At 39.6% G+C, this 23,802-nt stretch overlaps 1 protein-coding gene across 10 annotated transcripts in view; it reads right to left on the reverse strand.

The window, feature by feature from the left end:
* Nucleotides 1-23,802, reverse strand: part of CAPRIN2 (caprin family member 2) — a 41,324-nt gene that overhangs the window by 12,936 nt on the left and 4,586 nt on the right. For 7 of the 10 annotated variants that reach the window (XR_009764375.1, XM_061638687.1, XM_061638688.1 and 4 more), the window contains exons 4-15: nucleotides 20,741-20,827; nucleotides 20,023-20,261; nucleotides 17,487-17,569; nucleotides 16,097-16,291; nucleotides 15,469-15,512; nucleotides 11,486-12,217; nucleotides 9,603-9,644; nucleotides 9,172-9,288; nucleotides 3,931-4,062; nucleotides 2,661-2,736; nucleotides 1,773-1,825; nucleotides 530-625 (exon numbers count right to left, since the gene is read on the reverse strand). Coding sequence is in view for 9 of the 10 variants with exons in the window: in XM_061638687.1 (XP_061494671.1) it covers nucleotides 530-625; nucleotides 1,773-1,825; nucleotides 2,661-2,736; nucleotides 3,931-4,062; nucleotides 9,172-9,288; nucleotides 9,603-9,644; nucleotides 11,486-12,217; nucleotides 15,469-15,512; nucleotides 16,097-16,291; nucleotides 17,487-17,569; nucleotides 20,023-20,261; nucleotides 20,741-20,827 (1,896 nt within the window). In the remaining variant the exon portion in view is untranslated. The remainder of the gene's footprint in view (nucleotides 1-529; nucleotides 626-1,772; nucleotides 1,826-2,660; nucleotides 2,737-3,930; nucleotides 4,063-9,171; nucleotides 9,289-9,602; nucleotides 9,645-11,485; nucleotides 12,218-15,468; nucleotides 15,513-16,096; nucleotides 16,292-17,486; nucleotides 17,570-20,022; nucleotides 20,262-20,740; nucleotides 20,828-23,802) is intronic. The other 3 variants (XM_061638689.1, XM_061638686.1, XM_061638690.1) reach the window with 3 other exon arrangements.

Raw genomic sequence — 23,802 nt, forward strand, 5'->3', positions numbered from 1 at the left:
TCCCTATAGTGCAACGAGGAAACAAACCAGGAGCTGGCTTAGATGCTTTCTCCACTAGGGGTTTCTTCACACAATGGAGCAAACATGTGCCCAGAATGTCAACTGAAAGAAAGCTAGCAGGGAAAGGAAGGCATTACACTTCCCCTCCTGTAACTCTGGCTTGTTTGCTTTTTTTTTTTTTTTTTTAAGGCAAGCCTCTGTAGTATTTAGTGACATTATACTCATATTACCTTCAGTGGATGTCCATTATGGGATAGAAGGAGGAAACAATGGCCTCTAGGAAAAATTTGCAGTTTGCTCCCATCGCTTGCTTAAAGTCCTGTTTTTCTCTCTCTCTCTAGCAGTCAACCAGCACTACTGCACACTAACCTGGCTCCTTCAGTATCAGTATCAATGTGTGTCTGTCCCACATCTCAGAAATTAATACCAGTGGTGGGGAGGTCGAATATAAGCATTGTCTCACTAAGAGGGCAACATGTGAACCAGGGTCAACAGCAAACTCCAAAAAAAGAATCAGTGTTTGTTTTACCTGTGGTGTCCCAAGTTCAGTTTCAGATCCAGACGGTGTATTGTCAGAAGCTAAGGAGGTGGTTGAGCCATGCAAGGTTATAGGAGAAACAGCAGTCTGACAATAAATGCACACATAAGGTGAAGTTTTTAAGATATAAAAGGCAGATTTCAGATATAGTTTGAACCAACTCATGGAAAAGTTACTATTCCAGCCTCTGCCAACTGAAATATTTTACCACTGGGTGCTCTCTTATATCATGTAGACATAGCTAGGACTGGTTGATTTTGAAGAGTACTGCTACACAGAATTAACTTGGATTAAAATTCTTTCCTAAGACCTGAACTTATAGTCAGCCATGAAGCAAGTCTTTGCTCCGTGCAACATTTTAACCCTTTAATTCCAAAAGAATGTAAGCTCATAATTTGGTAATAGATGGAACTATTCAAGTTTAAACACAACTGTTTATACCAACATGTTAATATGTTTCTAGCTATTAGGAGCATTAAAGAGGCCTGCCACCTTTTCTACTGGCTCATATCAATGAACTCAAAGAGGATCAACTACTTCTCTTTCCCGACAGCCTCAGCCCCAGTTCAGATGAGACAGCCAAATGCTGTTGGGAACTGGCTTTGGTCTTGTATGCTTCCTCCTCCCCTTGCACACTCCAAACTTCCTCCTTCACTTCCTGGTTTCAAGGAATCAGTTTGCCATGATGCCCAAATCAGGTAAATGGTAAGCATAAGGCAGTTAACTCCAAACCAGAATTGGAAACCAAAGTTTATGGCAAATTATGGTTACCATGAACCTGAGACAGAACGTGAATACATGATAATGGAGTGTTTTGCTGCAGTGTCTGAATTAGGCCTCATTGTTGGAACAGTCACAACATGTACATGGAGTCACAGAATCTGTGGACCAGACTCCAAAGAACTAGAAAATGCTACTTTAGGCAAGTCCCAATGCACCCTCATCAAGACTAAAAACTGCTTTGAGAATCCGTTAGTTTGAGAAGCTGTTTCTTAAAAAGCAGCACCATCCAGGCTGCATGGCAGATACATCAGAAGTTCCACTATATGCATGGGACCAGTACCATGGTTCTTAGCCATTGAGCCTAATAAAAATGGTTTAATCGAAAGTTACATTTACATCCCCATCTTTTATTCAAGGCAGTTTATGCCATCAAGATACAAAAATACAATCTAAATAATCAACTTTAGTTGCTTGACATGCATTGTGAGAAATGGCTACTTATCATTCTTACCTGTACCGGTTGCTCAGGGAAATCATTTTGGCTTGAAAGCTGTTCACTAGAAGCTACGAAGTGAAATAACATTTGGTTATACTCTTTTTACACTTGAAAGTGCTCTTCAAGTGCCTGAAAGTTGAACTACTACTAAGTTTCATAATATTGTATGCCTGCCTTCTGATAATCCACTAAGACAATACTGACACCTAAGGTGTCACATTTAAGAGAATTAGTTCTCATTTAATAACTGTGTCAAGTCAAGAGAGCCAGTGTGGTGTAGTGGTTAAGGTGTTGGACTACAACCTGGGAGACCAGGGTTCGAATCCCCACATAGCCATGAAGCTCACTGGGTGACCTTAGGCCAGTCATTGCCTCTCAGCCTCATGAAAACCCTATTCATAGGGTCGCCATAAGTCAGAATCGACTTGAAGGCAGTACATTTACATTTATTTTGTGTCAAGTGTAAAGACCAAGTTTCAAAGCCTTTTAAACTGAAATTCAAAGACAGAAATCTCTCCAAAAATTTTATTAGCAAGAATGAAGTTCTGCTCCAGTATAATCGCTAAGAACTCAATTTCTTCATTTAAAAAAATAAATTTTGGATGCAATGTAATAAAAAAACAAGGTTTGTTTTAATCCTTTCCCCCCCCCATTTAATGCTTAATAGAAATAGAGGCTTTAGGCAAATCATGAACACAAACTTAAAGTTTACATACAATGTTTTCAATCTATATCATGAAAGACTGCTAGCCTAATCGCATCTACCCAATGTTTTCAGTCCGGTAGATTTAAGAACTAGTTCTACACAAGGTTTTCTCTCCATTGTACAAAAATGACCAACAGATATATAGAACAAATACAATATGGTCTTCCTTGTTCATCACTAACGACAGCTATAATTACCTGTCGAATCAATTAAAGGTGCTTGAGATGGACAAACAGCACTTTGTGAAGGTTTGTCAAAGTCCAGTAGAGAGTCCTTAAAGACAAAAAGGTTACAGGCCTCTTGAAAAAAGCAAGAATCTATCTGGAGATAAAGAGTAATGAATGGGGTACCATAGGGCTCAGTCCAGGGCCCAGTGCTCTTCAACATTTTTATTAATGACTTGGATGAGGAGGTGCAAGGAATGCTTATCAAATATGCAAATGACACAGAATTCAAAGGGACTGTCAATACTGTGGAAGGCAGACACAAAATTCAAAGTGATTTTGACAGGCTGGAGCACTGGACTGAAAACAGAATGAATTTTAACAGGGATATGTGCAAAGTTCTACACCTAGGAAAAAGAAATGAAATGCAATTAAAAGATGGGGTGTATGTGGCTCAGCAATACTACATGCCAGAAGGATCTTGGAATTGTTTTAATCAAACGAATATGAGCCAACAGTGTGATGTGGCTGCAAGAAAGGCAAATAGCATTTTAGGCTGCATTAACATAAGTATAGTTTCCAAATCATGTACTAGTCCCCCTCTATTTGCAACTAGTAGGCCTCATCTAAAGTACTGTGTCCAGTTCTGGACATGGCACTTTAAGAAAGATGCAGGCAAATTGAAACAGGTTCAGAGGAGGGCAACAAGGGAACTGGAAACAAAGCCCTATGAGGAGAGAATGAACAAACTAGGCATGTCTTAAGAAGACAGACTAAGGGGAGATACAGTAGCACTCTTCAAGTACTTGAAAGGTTGTCATACAGAGAAGGGCCATCCCAGAGTTCAGGACAGAGTGCAGGGCACAGAACAATGGGCTCAAGTTACAAGAAGCCAGATTTCGGCTGAACATCAGGAAAAACTCCCTAACTGTTAGAGCAGTACGACAATGGAACCAATCCTCTAGGGAGGTGATGGGCTCTCCAACACTGGAGGCATTCAAGAGGCAGCTGGACAGCCATGTTTCAGGTATGCTTTAACTTGGATTCCTGCATTGAGCAAGGAGTTGGAATCCATAACCTTATAGGTCCCTTCCAACTCTATTATTCTATGAGTAACAGTTTACATATTTTGTAGTGTATTTTAAGCTATGAAGGGGCTTAACCATTCCAAATGCATGCCTTTAAAACATTTAAGACTTTAACACCGATGAGATGTCCTCCCTTTCATTTTTCGTTGCATTCATCCGTTAGGCACCAATCTTACTCCCAAACGAGTGTTACCATGTTAGATAGGAAAACTTACTTGCATGAAATTATAGGTCCCTTGTATTTGAGTCATCAGAACCTGTAGTTTTTCCCTTCTTAATACCGGGTCCTTTGGAAGACTAGTAGTAGAACAAAACTCTGCAGCCGGTTGATGTACAGGTTTAGGCACCTAACAGAATAATAAAAAAAGAAGAAAGCAGTGAGGAAAATGTTCATTGAACTATTCAGAATAGTTCCCAAAATGTTTTTGCAGGATCTGTTGCATGGATTAAAGTCTTTAGTGGTGCTGAAGTCAACTAGAGCAGGAGCAGCCAACATGGTGCCTTCCAGATGTTGGAGCCCAACTCCCATCAGCCCCTTCCAGCATGGCCAATGGTTAAGGGCAATTCAAATTGCAGCCCGAAACATCTGGAGAGGACCGCAATGGCTATCCCTAATATAAAGAACATTTTCACAATATATAACTCGTTTTACTTTAGCCTTCCATTCTAAACACCTTTACTAGGAGAAAAACTCCATGCTTACTTTCAAGTGAGCATACATAGGGTTGTGCTGCAGTTATACAATGTTAAGACAGGACTTTAGAGCCATATCCTAGAAATGCCATTTTCAGTATATATGCTCCTTTTCCAGTGACTATTTTAACAAGCCAGAGTCCATGCATTTTTTCTTCATGAGCGAGTATTTTTACAGAACTACTTTCTGATTTTTCAACATAGTTCTGCTGCTAAGATTATGAGCTGTTTCTGGAGATGTTCAGCGTTTGAATAGTTCTTTAGTTTCAAAACCCACCTCCACGGGAGTAGAGGATTCCTAAGTGTTGTACATTCCACTTGAGATTTAGAAAATGAGATGGTACCACATAAGGGAATTAAGCAGAAGTAGTGACTATTCAAGATTTATTCCATCTGCTTGACATTTTCTATCCATGAACATCTAAGTTTAAGAAAAATCAATGCTATGTGACAGCAAAGCCTACAACCGCTGTGCCATTGTTAATGAGAGCCTTATCCAGATGTTTCAAAATGTAAGTAGTTTAGATATTGACCATTACAATTAGCAATGCTATGGTTATCTTGTAGCAGAAAGGCCTAAGCCACTGTTCAGTCCAATTACAGCAAATAGAAACTAGTACCATGTTCAAGTAGAGCAACCCAGTTGTGGTCAGATACAAACCTGAGGCATGAACTCCTTAGGTGATTTCCCCTTACTGCCCCATGACTAATTTTACCCACCTTCTCAGTGGTGGCTCCTCACCTTTGCAATGTCCTCCCCTGTGAGATACATTAGCCACCCTCGTTACTACAATTTACAAGATCTAACCTCCTCTCTCCCCCCACAAGTTTTATGGCACGCTCAGAGGATTGAGGGTGAAAAAGCAGTAAGAGGCGTGAGCAGTTTGTTTTCTCCTAAGACCAAAACAAGGCAAGACACCTCTGTGCTCAGCAAACAATGGGCTCCTAATAAGACAAAATTTGTAGACCCCTGCCCAAATGAGAAACATGCTTCTATACAACTCTGCTAGTTTTTTTTAATGTAGCAACTTCTAACGCTTGACAGGTAAAATGAAGTCCCAATGTGAATGTCAAGTTACACACACAAAAGTGCATCCATGACAATACTGTAGCTTCAACTATTATATTATATTCACATATGCACCACATAAAAGAGCATTTCAGATAGTGCCAAAGAGATATGTTGGAACTTGGCAGAAGGACATGTAAGGTATCTTAACCATAAAACTTATTTTTTTGTTCCTAGCAAATTCTAACTTAAACTTCACAGCAAGTTTAGGAGTAGTACCTACTTCCACCATCTCAAGCCACTACCCAAATTATATTCCAAACCATTCACAGATGAAGGCTATCAAGATGCTCTGAACTCGGGTCTTCCCTATTCATATTCGAGACTGATGACGGCAGGGAGGGTGAACTGTATATTCTTCTCAGGTACTTCTCTCAGCCAGCATTAGACAGCAAAAGTGAGACTTGAATGGAAGAAGTGTGCAGAGGGGGGCTCACCACTCATCTGTATAGCCCTTTCTGTCACCTCCACTCATCGATGGGGCACGGCCTTGTTTAGAGAGCCATGTAATATGAGCCAGACTATATTCGTTATATACAAACTCAACATGTCCAACAGCCTATCAAAGTTTCCATACCACTGCTATGAACCATTTATAATTTATAGAGCCATCTTGGGCTTTGTGCATCTATTTGAAACGGCAAACAAGTTTAGCTGCTTGTTATGTATCAATTTCATTCTGTACGTTAGCAATAAGTCTAGGTGCATGTTGCATATCACTTAGAATGCCCACCTCATCCTAATTATAACCCATAATATTTGTATGAGTATCCAAGCTTAAATCTACAAGGTAAGAGAAATCAAACAAACTGCCCAGAGTTGCTGTAAACCGCCCAGAGAGCTTCGGCTATGGGGCAGTATATAAATGTAATAAATAAATACAGATATGTTTCAAAATGTTTGAGGCAGAACTAAGTGATGTGCAGAGTACTGAATCCCACAAACTCAGTTCCAGTTCTGAAACTCAAGACAGCTCAGTCTGAGAAATCCTAAGGTGGCAATGAGGGAAGATTCCATGGCAGAGAAATGGCCACTTCCTAAGCCTGCTGGATTGTGCCACTCGGGGCAGGTGTGTGGGGAATTTTTCTATCCTCTAATTTGGCCCTTTAAAAATATTTAACAATATTTCTTTCCTACCAGCACAAACCAGTAGATAGATAACTATCCCACCTTTCTGGGGGACATGTCATGGGACAAGGGGGGCTTTGAATATAGACAATCCAAGGCATCCCCGCTAGAATGCCCTATGTTTGAGGCCTACCACATGGAGCAGAAACTACACCAAGAAACCTTCCACCATTGCAGCAGTAAAGCCTCCACCCACAGGCCTCCCTTTCTTCTGCTGTAGGAAGAGGTCTACAGCAACCAACAGCCCCCTCAGCTACCCTCCTTGGAGTTTAGGATTGCTGTCCAAGCAGCTTTAATATCTATTTAGGTGGAAATGTGGGCTTTCTGGGGGGGGAAATGTAACACAAAAATGTTCTGTGGCCTTAAATCGATGAAGATCTATTTAGCATGTTGATTTTACTTTAGTAAGCAAAGCTAAAACATGCCATGTTAATCTGAGATGCTGCATACATATCTAAAGAGTATTTCCAACACCTAACAATAATTGAATTGAAATATTTGATAGGTGGAGGGGAATGTAGCATGGTTTAAGTAGTAAACAGTAATAAATTCAAAGCTTTATTTGAAGTTCTTTTTATTGGATTATTTGTAAATGTTAAGAAATGACAACTTCATAGCATATGCTTCCCTTACATTTAGATTGATAAAAAAACTGTTTTTTAACATACTAATTTCAGAAAACCTGAAGAGTTGCCAAATAAATGTGATTTCTAGAGAAGGCCACCTGAAAAGCTAATTTCAAGCTTGATTTTAGATTTTACTGGTATTTTCTAACTCTCTTCACTTTATTCCAGTAGTAAGATCTTTCAGTCCTTGACTATTTTTAAGTAAAGCCCAGAAACAAGAGCAGGACAAGTTTACACCAAACAAGACTACTTATGGCAAAGTTTGCCCTAATGTTAAGGCTTATATTAAACAACACAGCATCACTGGGAGGAACCCAGCAGTCCATTATGCCTTTTACCATTCAGTCTAGTCTAGTCAATAGCAATTAATTCATGACATAACAGGCATCATGAAACAGGATGAGATTAAAAAGTAATTCATCCATTTGTTAGGCAAGCCCTAATACTTGCTAGAGCCTGAATACAGTAATGGGATTTTTTATTCACAGAAAAGAAGGAATCTCATGAATGTTTGCAACTCTCATACTCTGCTGTTCTTTTAAGTGAGCAATTTTTTTAAAAAAAAATAGCACAAGTCAGTTGCAGCATATTCACCAAATTTTTAGATTCTGCTGGAAGAACAGTAACCACAGTCGCCACATATAATCTTTGAACACTGGCAACAGAATTTTAAACAGAACTCAAAATGAGATCTGAAAAAAACAGTTTCCAATGTCTTAACGCCATGTAAAAAGTCAAAAGTTTCTAGGATTATGACCATCCAGTTTTGCAGTACTCCTTGGAACCCGATTTCAGATTTTTGAAGTAGAAGGGATGGTGGGACCTATCCTAAACTGTAAACCAGAATAATGTGTGTTATTTTAGCTCTGTCTTGCTAAATCTCAAGTATTTTTGTAAGAGCTGATTGCAACGTGATCCTCTAGCTGTTTCACTTTTTAAATGTTAACGCTCCTGTTTGGACTTATTCCATCTTACTGCAGCTCATACAAAGAGTAACCCACACTTTTCTAGAAACATAATTACATATGGAGACCACTGGGAGGTGTTCTGCCAATGGCTCTTTAACCTCAGCTTAAGTTGTACATAAATCCCCTAGCCATGGAAGCATGTTAAATCTGGCATCACAGATAGGCATGCTTTTAAAGAAACATTTTGATCACGTTTTTCAATTTGTCTGCTCTACAACTGCGGAGCTCCCTTCCCCCAAAAGATTCAAAGTCTAAGAACACTGGCCAGAAATTGGACTGACTCAAACAGTGAGCCTGGGGTAGGTAGTAAGCTAAAAGCCTAATTCAGTGGTCTGCATCCAACGTCGGGCGAGAAGACAACTTGTACACGTGGTTTTTCCCTTTCCCTCTTCTTCACCCTGCAGCTCCTTCTACATGCCAAAAAAGGTCTCTCCAGAGGGCCGAGGGGTTCTATTTAATATTGCAGGCTGCACTGTACAGGACTGCATTGGGAGGGGGGAACCGCTTGAAATCAAGTGGAGGAATCTTGCACCAGTTCGGTCATACTTTCCATTATAATACTACACCCTTCAAAATGCAGTAGGAGTTAACAGATTGGCTTGGATCCAACAGCACTTCTATATAAACGGAAGGCAATTTTGCACACACAATGAATAGAGAAATCCATCAATTCCCTCTTCCTGTTGCAGTCCTCTACACTAGTGCCCAGTTTGTTCTGGACTGCATTCTGATTTCAGGAACACATCAGGCAGGAAGGGCAGAAACCCCAAATTCTGTAAGCTGATGTCTCCTTATGGCAATTAGGATCCAGGCCAACCTTCTTCTATGACACTGCTTACTCTCCCTGAAAAGAATCAAAGTAGGATACTTCATACAGGAAATATTACAGCAGATGTCAGGAATCTTAGTTTGGAATCTTAGCTTAAGTATTCCAAAGCACTCTCAGTGATCAGCATGATCAGGCTAGCACACCTGCAGGCTGTTTTGGAGGCTCCTAGGTAGTTTACAGGATTGTCCAACTGACTGAGGGCTCTCTCTTTTCTTTACAGCATCAATGCCTTGTCCACTCAGTCCATTTGTTTTTCCATCCTATTTAAAATAAGAATTGCATTAGAATATAACATAGCAGCAAATTGGAAGCCAGAGTTACCAAAAGTATTCCAATGTTAAAAACTAACAGTTGTTTGCATTTGTTAACCTTAGTTACTAAAGTGTGTTTTTGCACAATACCCACAAAAAGTGTTGATTCAACTTAGTTTCTAGATCCATTCGAAATACCCACATCAGTGGAAACACACCTTTTATGCAAATACACCAGAGAAGTGAGTGTTACAGACAATACGAGATCAGCTCACTTTTGGAAACCCAATTGCCATCACCCAGTGGTAGTTTACTTTACCCACTTGTTTCACGTCAGATTCGAGCTTCAGTCTGCTCTCTCGTCTCTAGATTAAAAAGTATTTAGAAGTTTTGCCAAACTGATTTTGTAAGTAGAAGTCAGTCCCCCTACAAATCTCAGTGAATCTAATCTCAGCCACTGCACATCAGCAGGCTTGTAGTCTATGTAGCCTAAATGCTCAGGATAGCAAGTGAGACATAATCTCACTTCTCTTCCTTCCTTCTTGAGAAAACATTTAAAAGGAAAAGAACCACAATGTCTATTAAAGTCTTCTTGCAGGTTCATAATCCTCCCAGGAAAAGTTATGGAAAAGAAAATTCTTGGTTTTCCCCTAATTTGGAGGTGTATATTCCTTCGTCATTTTTGAACATCCATCATCTTCCAGGTTTGTAAACAGCAATGCTCTGAATGATGTCCTGAAGCCGTCAAACTATTTATACACTTTTAGCCTTAGTTTATTTCGTCCCCTAAATATTTTTCGCTGAGAAGCTCAATTTTGGCCGAATTTAGCTCTACATGCTGACTATAAGAACATACTACACCGATCTTACATCTGTGATATCCATGACAAATAGCTATTTATATACAAGCTAATTAAAAACCAATGCCTAATATTGAAATATCTTAGCTAGAACAAGATGCATCTTTCTTATTAGGGCTACAATACTTAATCAAGTCAATTAAAAACTTTCTTAATCAGCAGATTATGCATGCATAAAAATTCTTAAAGAATGAATGCCTCTAAGATTGTATCTGCTATGACGTGGATCAACACTTCTTTTTCAAATCAGAAATACTATTTACTCCTATGCAAATCTAATCAATTAGAACTCAAATCTGACCCAGATTTTTTAAAAATCACGTTTCAGAAATCATACCTCTTCTCTGTGGTTCTTTGTGGTCCCCAGCTACCAAGATCCACCTCAGCTATGCCATATCCAGAGGGAAATTTATTTAAGATATTAAAGGGAGTCCAATCTATTCAGTAGTGTTCTAACATACTTAGCCAATTTGAACATAATGGTAAATTATTGTTTCCCACTTATACATGTAAGCCTCAAGAGCACACAGTACCCTTCCCCCTCATGCAGCCAGAAGAAGGGGACCAGAAGCTTCTGCTTCAGAACAAAGCACAGCTCCCTACTCACTCTGGAAACTGTGGTTCCTTAGAGTCAGGCTGTGAAATCGTAATTTGATCACGGTATGTTCAAAGAAACCAGTTTTGAGTTCATTTACAATAAGGGAACTGTTTTTGTTTGAAAGCAGGAGTAAAAGCTTCCAATATCTCTTGTTCAACGGGGGGAGTCCAAAGCGCATGCAAGTAACCAAAAATCAGGGTTTACTATTATGTCCAAGCCATGTCACTTTACCATTTGAAGCCTCCCATTAACACAGTACGAAATGCTGAAAAAGTCTATTTTTCTTCAGTAGAGATTCTACATGGAACACCATTACAAAAAAATGAGAACACTCCTCCAGAATATTCTATTCCAGCAACTGAATTTCAGCCAGATTTTATTTTAACATATATTATCATTGTGAGTTCCAGTAGACACTGATAACAGGGAGAGACGCAAGTGCTATAAGGTTTATACGCCATAACCTTTTAGTCAAAAGAATTTGTGGATGAAATTTACATTTTGGTAAAGCGTTCCCTGCAGTGGCAAGAACATGCTGGATATCCAGGAGCCGAAAGCACAGCCCTGCAACATTAGCCAAGGGTAATTATGCAAAATGAAACCATTGTTTCATTTAGACTACTATGGGGGAAAAAGAACCTGCGCATTGACAATGTATCTCTGAACCTATAGATACATCACCACCTTAAACTGCAGATTTAGTATCACAAACTTGTATGGGACAATGCTACTGCTTATTCCAACTCACTTCTTTGGCTTCCAAATCAGGCTTCTTTGGCCCAGATTGCTCCTTTGGCACAAGATTTCCAGCTCCCAAGATCTTTGGAGGATTCTGTAATGGCTGTTGAAGTGCTTGCCGTGGTCCCTCAGATGTTTCCCAAACCTTTGGGGGTTGGGGTTTTTGCTCCACCTCTTGTCCAATGTGCAATACCCATTGCTTTGCAGGTTCTGGTTTCTTTTGCTCCGTGTCCTCTCTAACGCATGCACCCCAAGGCTTCACAGGCTCTGGGTTTTGTACTGTTTCCACTCTTGTTTGAGCCACCCATGTTTTTGGAGTCTCCTGCCTTTGTTCTGAATCTTCCTTAGCTTTGGTTATCCAAGGTTTTGGCATATCCTGCTTTTGTTCTGAATCTTGCTTAATTTTGGTCATCCAATGTTTAGGAGAGTCCTGCTGTTCCCTAACCTGAGTTAGCCAAGGCTTTGGAATTTCTTGCTTGCAATCATCGTTGTCATTTTCCTTAAGATGAGCTTCCCAAGGCCTTGAGAGTTCCAATTTCTTCCCCTGCTGCCTTACAGATTCCAGAGTTTTTACAGATTCTTGTTTCCGCTTCTTCTGTTCCCGTTCTTCCATGTCAACAAGCATTTCCCAGGACTTTGGAGGTTCAATCTTTTTAGTATATTCCATTTCCCAAGGTTTGGATTCTTCAGACTTCTTAAGAGGGGGGGAGTCAGCTTCAGGCAAATAGCGCCTATTAAGAAACTATACAGATCAAAGAAATTTAGCATCTCACCAGCAACAGTCTTATTACTAGTACGATTTAGCTAATTTGCAATCATGCCAGCAAGTTTCTGATCTGAAATATCAATAGAACTCAACCAATATACGTACATCTCTTTCTTACATCTAAAGCAAGTTTTCCTTAATAGTCAGCGAGGAGCTTCAATGAAGAGCTGAGACTAAGTGCAACTCAGAAGTCCTAACCTAGGTTATGGTTAGAAGACACAAGAAGAACCTTGCTGAAGCTTAGCTAGTCTAGTTCTGGTCAGTGCCTGGATGGGAAACCACCTACAAGCTCTCTGTAAGCTACTTTAGTTGAGCACACAACATAGAAAAAAGCATTATACATCTATGGTCAACAGCTTGCTTCTTGAATAAGCCATCTCCTTGCAAGCAGAGCTATTGTTTTCTCTGCCTTTTAATGCTAGCCACAATTATGCAACTCAACTCCAGTTAAGATATTGTTTATTGATAACAGCATCTACTGCAATAAATGGTTGCACTACCAACCATAGATGAATCATTACCATATCTGGACTAGTGAAAGGGCACCTGCTCAGAAGGCTTTCATGGTTTGTGCCCATCTGTTCTGGTGAAGTTTCAGTCAGAAGATGCTCATCCCCACTTCATAATCAATGAGTTTAATGTCAACAGCCATTCAAGCATATTTGGATCGTAGCATGGGATGTAAGTTTTAGAAATGAATGTCAGAACATTTTAACCTTTTACAGACTTTGCCAAACAAAACTGGTTGAAGGAGAATGAGAGAGCTCAGTTTCAGTTTAGAGTCCAGAAAACAGAAGAATTATAATCACAAGCTATGGATCTTCCAGGAACTGCTTAGAAAAATACTAGCATAATCCAAAACTTATTTTATATACTAAGATGAAGCAAGATATAAATAAAAAGGGATTTCAGTTTAGAAAAGCTAATTTCTTCTACAGTTACTAATGACACCTACTGTGTCATGATTTTTTCCCGATATTAAAAGCTATGTTAACTAATATTCAAATTTCCTGTTGCTAATAAAGGTTAGAGATGTATACTTGGAGCTTTTTCTCCAAAGGATGATTTTTTTCTCCTGTTTCTGCTAAAAGTGTTCAGGTTCCATACTGTCTTAAGCCCCAATAAACCTTCCTTTTTTGACTACAGTGTTCGTGCTTTGTTTCAAACTTTTATTCTTACTCTAAGAATAAGATATGCATAGGCACCAGGGATGCAGAATAGAATATTTTCCAGGAAAAAAATCCAGTGCTTTTATTTTTCAGCTGAAAATTTTCCATTCTATAAATTCAATAATGAATAAATGGATGCCACTGCAAATAAACAGCAGGCAAGTTTGGCAGTTTCTACAAAATGAAAGCATTTTCTACTAAATGAAAGTAAAACAATCATGCTAAATTAGACCACACTAGGACATCTCAAGTTTTCAAAACTCCCCTATACACATTACCCAATTAAAGACTTTCTGGAAAATTCATCATCACTGATGAGCCCCCTAGCGTGCAGCATCATTTCTAGTGCTGGGGATACTCGTAAGTATTTATACTTATAAATTTAAATGATTACTGAACACAACATTTATGTGATGAAACGAACATAATACATGCCATATTCTTAAGAATTACAATGAAAGTTTTGCAGTGGTGGCTTTGCACAAGTGGAAAACAGTACTCCTTATGCAAGGGGAGGGCACACATTTTTTGCCAGTTGCCCATCTGATTGCAATCCCCCACTACCCCTCCAAAAAGCTGCTCCTAAGGGCTAGAGAACTATCTGGAACAGTTTATGGGATATCATACAGAGGGCTACAGTAGGTTAAAGGGAACTGGTAAAAAAAATCAGATGCCTTGCCTCGTGCAAGTGAAGTGCAGGGGTGTTTCTTGCTAGCTTGGAGGTAGACAACCTTTCTCTGTCATGTGCTGAATTTCCTCAGAGGCAACCTCCTTTTGGAAGGGAAGAGCTGTAGCTCACAGAAGAGCATCTATCTGATTTGCATGCAGATGGCCCCAGTTTCAATCCTTGGCATCTCTAGGTAGGGCTGGAGATGTCCCCTTTCAGACAGCCTGGAAAGCTGCTGCCACTCAGTGATGGCAATATGGACCAATGGTCTTCCAACATTCCTATCTGGAAGGGACCACATAATGCCAGTGGAAGGGGCAACCCCACTGTCTTTTTCCCTGTGTGAAATAAAGGCCAAGAGTTGCAGGTTGCCCAGTCCTGCAGTAGTGCAAAGCCACCACTGGATACAAAACAGTTTCCCAAAGTGTTCATTTTCTTAAAAACTGGAAAAGGGATTTTCATAGACTTCTAGAAATTATCATGAATTGTTGTTTTCCCATGTAACCAACACTGTTAGATATACATTATAGGGATGTTTACAATCTAAGACAGGGGTGGCCAATGTGGCACCCATGGGCACAATGGTGTCCTTGAAGCCTTCCCCTGGTGCCCATGAAGCCTCTGTGCCCACTCCTCTCACTGTACCCATGAGATGTTTGAGAGTACTTACCTTTTTCTAACTTAAGAACACAGAGCTTCCTCTTTCTAAGTGCTTTTTAAGGCTAAAATTAATTCTCTCTTGGGGGTAAGGGGAATGATTTGGGGGAGAAACAATGCTGGCGATAGTCATTGCATGCACTCAGAAATCTAGATATGCCTAAAAAGATTGGCGACCCCTGATCTAAGAGTATTAGACCCTGTGTTTATCCAACCACAGTTTTATGCTTCAACACCTTTTACTATGCTAATGTCAGACATACAGAGTAAACACTTGCTTTATGCTTTACAGATTGCTACAGTTCCATTATTAACTTTTATTATATGATTCTTAAAGTTGGAAACATCTGCTTTAGATTCTTAGCTAGCTTATATCCAAGTTTCTTGCAACAGTGAAGTATGCCTGGTTAAGACCACCAAAGGTTGATGACTTAGTTCAAGAAAGCATAGTGATACACAGAAAATCCACACTGTGCTATAAAGATTTTGCCCATGCCCTCTCAAAACTGAGCAGGCAACAGCTTGTTAATTCTACCTTACCGCATCCTGTCTCAAAGTCAAAGGATTGATGGAGTCACAATTGCCTTTGCTGGAGCCTTGCTGCAAACACTTCAGGTGGAGTTTTGTGAAAAGATTCCTTCTTACCCCAGTTTTAAAGTTCTAGCATCACTGCACTGATGTAGTAAATTAATCTACTAATTACTTCTACTGTAGCAGATCATTTAATAACTTACCTCTTGAGGCTGTATCTTAGATTGAACATGCTGCATTTGAGGTTCTAGGAAGAAGGATTACATAATTTAAATTCAAATACTTATGAAGCCAAATGCTATAAAACACTTAAGCAGAATTAATATGCTGGTAGTGTTGCTAAACCTGATTACTTTTCTAAGTGTCCATAGCACATTCACTTTTGCAAAAAAAAAAACCAACCTAAAAAGGACTTTTATAATTCAGGCTAGTCCTAGCAACCACTTCTCTAAGAATTTGCTAAGTGGCCAATATTACAGAAAGTAGTCACACAATTTCTTTTGGATTTCTTCCTAGACACATTTAAAATGATAGAAAGTAGTCACACAATTTCTTTTGGATTTCTTCCTAGACACATTTTAGAAAAATCTAAAATTAATCCCAAGCAGCCAAGATTTGTTTTTAGGATTGTTTTATTATAGCATTTGCATCCTGGAACAATTGGTTGTACACCACTGAGAAATCATAAATAAGGTGAAAGACAATATATAAATGCTTTAAAACAACTTGCTTAGCTAAAAATATAAGCTATCCAGAGTTACATGAATCTTTATATAAATCAGAAGTATTTCATCAGCTGTTGAAAATCTGAGATTTTAACATATATACTACCTGGTTCATTGACAGGCTCTGATTTTGAGAGTTGTCTTGTTTTTTCAGGTCTTCTATGCATTTCTTCAATCAACTCAGGTCTTTTAGACAGCTGTTCTTTTAATTCCTCTTTTACTGGTATGTCGCAAGGAGCCGGAATATTTTCAAAATAACCGGAATTTAACAGTTTAGATAACAAATCCTTCAGGTGCTTATCTAAAGGGTAAGGAATTGAGTGTAAAGCATATTAAATTATTACAAAAAGAGTTTTAGTGTTTGGGATATAGCAAAAACCATCTCATCTCAACAAGTAAACAACAAGTTTTTGGGTTAACAAAATATTTTGGAAATGTTTTTCTACTGTAAAGTTAAGGAAATATTTATAGGATATTTGAAAGATTAATTTAATTCAGACATTTCAGTTAACTAAAAATCCAAGAAAAAATTACAGATGAAAAATGACTAGTAAGAGGAGCATCAGTAGTAGCTCATGAAAGTTTGCTGCCAGAATAACTCGTAGCAGGCATGCCAATAGCATCCACAAAATATCCACAATTTCAAGAAGTTATTTGCTAATTGGCAAAAGACCATCACATCCTCGGGGATCATAAAGTATAGGCTTGGGAAGTTATCCTGAGACATGCACTTAAGAATCCATGCCATTCACACATCAGGGATGCTCCATTTGCAGTTAAAAAACTAAATTCCCTATCCAGTGTATCTCCTGAGGCCACACCCATAAATACAAATTAAATACCAAGATATAAAAAGCATGGTTCCCGTACCTGTGGCAAGTTTCCTGCTATTAAACACTTAACACATAAATGCAATGGGTGGTCTTCACACTAGTCCCACTCTGAATAGACCACTGAAGTTAATGACCATTATTAATGTAGGTTCATTAATTTCAATGGGTCTACTCTGAGCAGAACTAGCATTAAATTCAACCCAAATTTATGTACATCTGTGGCTTGCTTATTAATGGCAATGACTTCCCAGACATAATAAATTGAGTGCGACATCCATTAGTACTTCTCCTTCCTCTCCAGCCTCTTGCATATCCCCAAAATCTAATCTGGAGAGTCGAGGCCCTACGAAGCAGACTGGGGGTGCAAGGAGAGGAGGAAATGGGAAGTCTTGCCATGTCTGCTCGTGCCACATTGGATATTGCCCTTAATGCACAGTGGGGTAGTAAAGGTTACCCCTAAACGGTTTCAAACCCTCAGCCTTTACACTGCCCTAAGCAGTCAATTGCAGCTGACTAGAAAGGCAGTTCTTCCAAGAGCAAAGGGAAGAACAATGTAAATATTGCTTCTGAACTGGAATAAATATTCTTATCCCAAACTTGTTATAAAGTATTTCACTTGAAGAGTGGTAGAAGTGAAGTCAAAAATGTCTGAAGGCTACTCACAAGTTGTCCCAACTACTGCTTTTTCACTGCCTTCTAGCAGATCCCAGAAGTAGAGTGATGACTGCTCCATTTGGTCTTCAACACTTAAAGTCAAATGGGTAAAGTAAGTCAGTGCTGGATCAAAATAAAATGAACTTGCACTTAAGATGGCTACTTGGTATTACAGGGATGACAGAGTACCTGGTAACCTATAACCAGCAAAGGTTTTTGCTCAGAATCGACTGACTGAATCAAAACATCCTTCAGCTACTTCATGGCAGGGGTGTGTGCCAACACCACTTCCCTATTTATTTTATTCCATTAATGAATCGCTTACTATGAGACATCTTGAAGTGATTTAATAATAAAAACGTCAAATTTAGTAAGTCTAGTACCACCTCTACAGGTGTAAGTGCTCAGTCTACACGGTTCAACTGTTTTTAGTAGACCTGAAAGCCAAGTACATTTTGCCTGCCAACACAAGTTGTATTAGACTATCTGATAAGTGAGCTATTTGTAAGCCATATTTCAGGATGGGCATAGAGATCCACTCAATGACATAACATGAGAGAACTAATAATTCTAATTAATTAACTTAGAACTACTGTGTTTTAGGGTCTTCAACGGCAATTACTTTCAGTGGCGAGGGCATGTTAAGACAGGGCTTCCCAAGCTTTTTGGGTCCAGAGTTGCATTTTGAAATCTAAGGACCGGCCATAGGCACCACAAAATACCCATTTCACAAAAGTGGCGATATTCAAAAGCTCCCCATCAAAAAAATAAACAAGCAAAACACACACACATCTCAAAACCAATAAGACACCGGGGGGGGGGGAGGCAATACCCCAACCAAACAAGAACATTAAAATTTTAAAATAAAAAAATGAAAATTGAGAGAGGCAGAAGGCCTTAGCCGAGCCCAATGGGGGTTTCTGAGGGCAGCAGTGCTAAGTCTTGTGGGAACGTTAAGTACATCAGTCTGGATTTTTTCAACATGACTTTGACGAAGATGACCACAGTTCTGAAAAGGCTAAATTAAAAACCCACATTTGCAAATTAGAAGTTGGTACCACTGATAGCACCAACATTAGCTAGAGCCCCATGCTGCATAAACAACTGACTACATGTAGTTATTTATTACATTTATATTCTGCCCTTCATCTCAAAGTACTGCATGCGACGTTCCCTCTTTGATAAAGCAAATCCCCAATGCCCTCATTCAGTCCTCAGGACACATGTTACAGTGCTCAGATAGATGCTTATACTTCAGAGGATAGTTTTCATATCTATCTGAACAAAATTCGCTTGCACGATTTTGTATTTATCTCAGTCTTGCTATGGGATAAACAAGTAGATGAATTCCATGAAGACTGAAGCCAGCTATTATTATCCTTATGACTCTAAGGTAGCCTTCTCAACCTGGTGCCCTCCACAAGTTGCTGGACTACAACTCCCACCATCTTTGATCATTGGCCATGTTGGCTGGGGCTCATGGGAGCTGTAGTCCAATGTCTGAAGGACCCCAACTTGAGAAAGGCTGCCCTAAGGAATAGTATCTACAGCAGCCTTTCCCAACCAGTGTGCCTCCAGATGTTGTTGGACCACAACTCCCATCTTTCCTGACCATTGGCAATGCTGGCTGAGGCTGATGGGAGTTGTGGTCCAACAACATCTGGAGGCACACTGGTTGAAAAAGGCTGATCTACATTATATTACTAAACTCCAAAGGTGCAATCCAACACTGATATATAAAACAAATTGTGCCAGGCATCTGTTGACACACAACAACCTAGAAGGGATCCACTACCAAGAATTCCTTGGCTCCTGTTGCTCTTGCTTCATCATGTTCAAAGGCAGCAAGGAAGCAGTAAGGGCAAGAAGGAGGAACTGCCTGCCATTGCTGGACCTAAGACCTGCCACCACCTCAAGGTAGAAACAAGCGAGCAGTAGCTGCTCTCTCATATTGCAAGCAAAAACACTAGCCTCACCCTCTCCTCTGCGAGCAAACAACTATGGCAAGGAAGAACCAAAGCATCAGTAGCAAAGAGGCAGGGGAACGAGAGACTTCCTGAAGGGGCCTCCAACAAGGCAAACCCATAATGTTTGGAAACTGTGGGTTGTATCCAATGTAGCACTAAGTAACTCATTCCAAGGGTTTAGAGTTGCACAATGGAGCTCTCTCTGCCTCCCCCAACCCATAAACTATTGTTATATTTATCAGTCACTTTATACAACAGAAATGTCTCAAAGCAACTTGACAAAGTAAAATACATAAAAGCAATTTAGAGAAAGTCAAAGCAAGGAACAATACGAAGTACATAAAATGCTCCTCCATCAACATATTGAATCTGTTGAGGGTTCCCCCAGCCTTCTGCAGCAGATCTGTGGAGAGCATGAGGGGAGGAGCAGGTGAGGGGGGAGTTCTGTTGCGCAAGTGTAAATCCCTGCGCTAATGGAACAAGTGCACTGGATGCTGCCCCATACTTCCAATAAGGTGACATGTCCAGATGATAGAACAGGTTTGCTTTGAAGTTAAGGTAAGAACAGTTTTACTTACCTCACACCCTCATTTCTTCCTGAACATGTCAATTTTGCAAACTTGGTGAGGTAGTCCAGTTCTTTGGAAGGCAAATATATTGCACCATTCAAGCCACTTTTGAAATCTTTCTGCACATGCTCTAGATTGAAATTCTGCAGCACGTACTGGACCTGCAGTACTGTGCGGAGCTTTTTCTTCTCTGCTTCAAGCTTCATCATGCTCTCCCTTCTCTGTGCTTTCCTCTGCACTTTCAGCAGCTGTGTTAATATAAGAACAAAACAGGAATAACTACGCAAGCCCATGACATACTGGACCAGTATTGGACGTATAGCTTAGAGAAGCCTATCTCAAGTCTTTGACTTCAAGCCCATTTATATTACCTAGATCATCATCCTAGATGAAGGTGTTCAAAGTATTTGCTCAGGTTTTGAATAGCAATTTCCAACTTTTACAATCACAGTCAACTTATCACACAAGCATTCAAAGTTTAATCACCTGGGAAGTATCTTACATCAGAGTATGGAAGAGGAGTACCCCATATTAACATTTTCGGCACCAATATACAAGAAGGCAGCTTCATACAAGAGTCAAAACCCAAAGGCAGACTCTAAGGAAAGGGGAGGTAAGGGTCAAGTGAAACTGAGCAATGGCCCACCTATGCAGTGCCACCTTCCCTCCCACCGTGGTTCTTAAGCCAACACCGACCCATTGCTAGACAATAATGTTGTATACTTACGTCTTGACTAAGCCCAGAAAATGTCTTCTGAAGTTCTTTAGCAAACTCCAAGTTATGTATTACTTCATCATATTTTTCTACAGCTTCCTGTAATTAGCCACACATTGTTATTATTCATCATGTATAAAGTGTCTTAACATTTACTAAACACCATACCTAGATTTAAAGCAAAACTGTCCCTGCCTGCAGGCTTACAATCTAAAAGCCACAATACACAAAGAAAAAGGAATTAATAGGGAAGAGGAAAACAAGTGGACTCAGGCACCAGTTCTGAATTCTTACAGTGACATGTAAGAATTCACTGCAAGAACTATTCTGGAAACAGTTCAGGAGAGTGAGGGGCAAAATGGCAGCTAGTCTCCCAAAAAAGCCAATAGAGCAGGCCCACATCATGAAAAAAAGTATTTAGTCAATAATTACCTGTCCACTCAATATCAAAGAAAACATTTGCTCATTATCATTAGAATAAGGACTGTCTTATAGATTTGATTTGGATACAATTTCATTTGTATTAGGAAACTAGGTATTTCAGCAGCATTTAAAATAGACTTTATACAGAAAACAATAATGAAAGTTTAAATGTATACAAAACTTCCAACTGTGTCCCAAATTCTGGTATTCATAAGGTGCTAAAACCTGCGGAGCGGTACAAGCAACATCCACTATGATTGAATTCTAAATTATTGGTGTGAAGTTTTCTGTCATGTACAAGTTAAACAGTTAAAACTAATGGTGGAATTTCTAGAAGGTACATACAAAGAAGGTTGCTAAAAAGTGTCCTGAGTATTATTCTTATTTTATCACTTATAAAAGCACCTATAATTTACAGAATACTACATTAGTTGACAAAGCATGATATAATCAGAAACAAGTGGAAATCTGAATACTACTGCCTACTCAGTGGATTGTAAGCCAAACTGAAATTTATTTATGTGTTTATTGATTTGATTTATATCCTGCCCTTTCTCCCCTTGTGGCTCTTGAATGGCCTGAAGGATATGCTGCCATATCAGTTCTTTATGTCCTAAGCAGTGCAATACAACAATCTAAGCATCCTATGATTAGTCATGAAAGATTTGGGGGAAATTCTGGTTTCTACAAACATGTTTCTTTAGAGGTTCCTTTTCCAGGCATCTTCAAGCACAGTAAGAGGTAATGCAACCCTCCTTGTAGAACAGGGGCTGCTGGCCCTCCAGATCTTATTGGACCAACTCCCATCAGCCCCAGCCAGCATGACTAATAGTCAGGGATGATGGGAGTTCTAACCCACCATTTTCTGGGGGGCCACAGGTTCCTATTCCTGCCCTACAACAAGCATATACTACTATATTAACAACTGCCATCTTGCTTACACCTGAAGGTCTCACCTTAGTAAGCTGGTGAGCTCACCTTCATAAAGCATATAAATTCTTTGCTTAAAGTCTCTGGCTAGATTGTTTGCATATTTGTACTTCCTTTCAACAGTTACTTCATGATTCAGGATTACACCCCACAAAATGGATTAACAAAAGCCACACCACTAACACAAGATTCTCAGTGTCTAGCTCAACCATAGATCCAGCAATTATTTGTCCTCTAAGAAGCGGTGACCCAAACTGTATCTATGCAATTTGGAAAAATGCAGTTAGACAGCATCTATCCCTAGCACAAAATCATCAACTCAGATATTAAATGCCATAAGTAACATATCTCCATTGAAACCAGTTTGAACACCCTGTATGCACCTTGTTTTCAGAACCATTAAGGGACAGAGCTGCTGGACTGAGTACCCCTAGCTCATTCCCATCATCAATTCTCTCACAATTCATTCACTATGAATGTGTCATAAAGATGACATTCAAGCAATGCCAGTACAATTTAACATTTGCTCATATACCTTACAATCCTAATCCTAAAGGTCTACTAGCTGTCTGGCTATACATCGTGTGGACCTTGCTGTATCAGAGTAGATCTTGCAACAGAAGCAAGAAGTGAGGCAGCCAAAGAGAATTATCAAGGAAGAAATTTTATGGATGAAGCCCAGGCCATCCTATTTATAAAAATCATAGCTATTGTTTCTTTACGTATCATTGTGAAATTTTGTTACCGCTCATGCTCACCCTGACTCAAGCATGTATTACTGGCCAAAAAAAAGTTATGGCTTTCCTGCTGCCTTAATTCATAACCAATTCTGCACAAGAATAAGATAATCAAACATCACAGTTACATTACTGAAATTTAAATACTTTTTCTAGTACAACACTGCAAAAAAGACTCAAAGAGGCTGAGTAAGAAAGAGCCAAGAACCTGAGTCAGGATGAAGGTAGATGTACTATTCTCAGCAAAATGTTAATTCTGTTTGATCATTCAAGAACAAATTACAAGCCACAGCAGCAAACAGGCCACACTATATCACAAAATGAAGCAGTGCATCACAGCACTGAGGTTACATGAGGTAACTGTAACTGGCCACTGTAGAACTATATTAGAGGGGGGTCTGGGCATTTACAACACACACGTGTGCTTTATTTTCAGGACAGTTAAGCGACAAGGCTGCAGGATTGAGCACTCCTGAAGTCCCCTCCCCCTCCATACATCCCATTATTCACTACGGTTAAGGCTTTTTATCTGCCTTGACCCTAAAACATGGTTAACAGTAACCCAAGTTCAGCAGTAAGAGACTAGAAATGAGCTTTAAGCCCTGGTGTTACCATGGTTAACAGTAGCAGGGGAAACAGTAGCATGGATATATGCCAGGCAGAAAGCATGCAGCCCAGCAACCTGCTTACATTCCCTTAACCTTGGTCAAGGGGGTTATTACAGGTATGTGCATGCAGGCAAATCCTGAGTGGGGCTATAGGAAGGTAGTCCTCCAAACTGCAGCAGGAGATGCCCAAAACCCTAACATCATGGGTTAAGATAGGTGTGAAAAGCTATACATTGACTAGGATGCTAAGCGCAGTGTTGGAAAGGCAATGTACATATATGATGTTGTACAAGATAGGAAACTCTTGCAAAGTCTGTTTCTTTGCTCACGTTTATATGCCAGCTATTTTTGAACCTTTTTTCAGCAAGCAAACGTT

This window comes from Rhineura floridana, chromosome 8 (genome assembly GCF_030035675.1).
Source record: "Rhineura floridana isolate rRhiFlo1 chromosome 8, rRhiFlo1.hap2, whole genome shotgun sequence".
Taxonomy (NCBI): domain Eukaryota; kingdom Metazoa; phylum Chordata; class Lepidosauria; order Squamata; family Rhineuridae; genus Rhineura; species Rhineura floridana.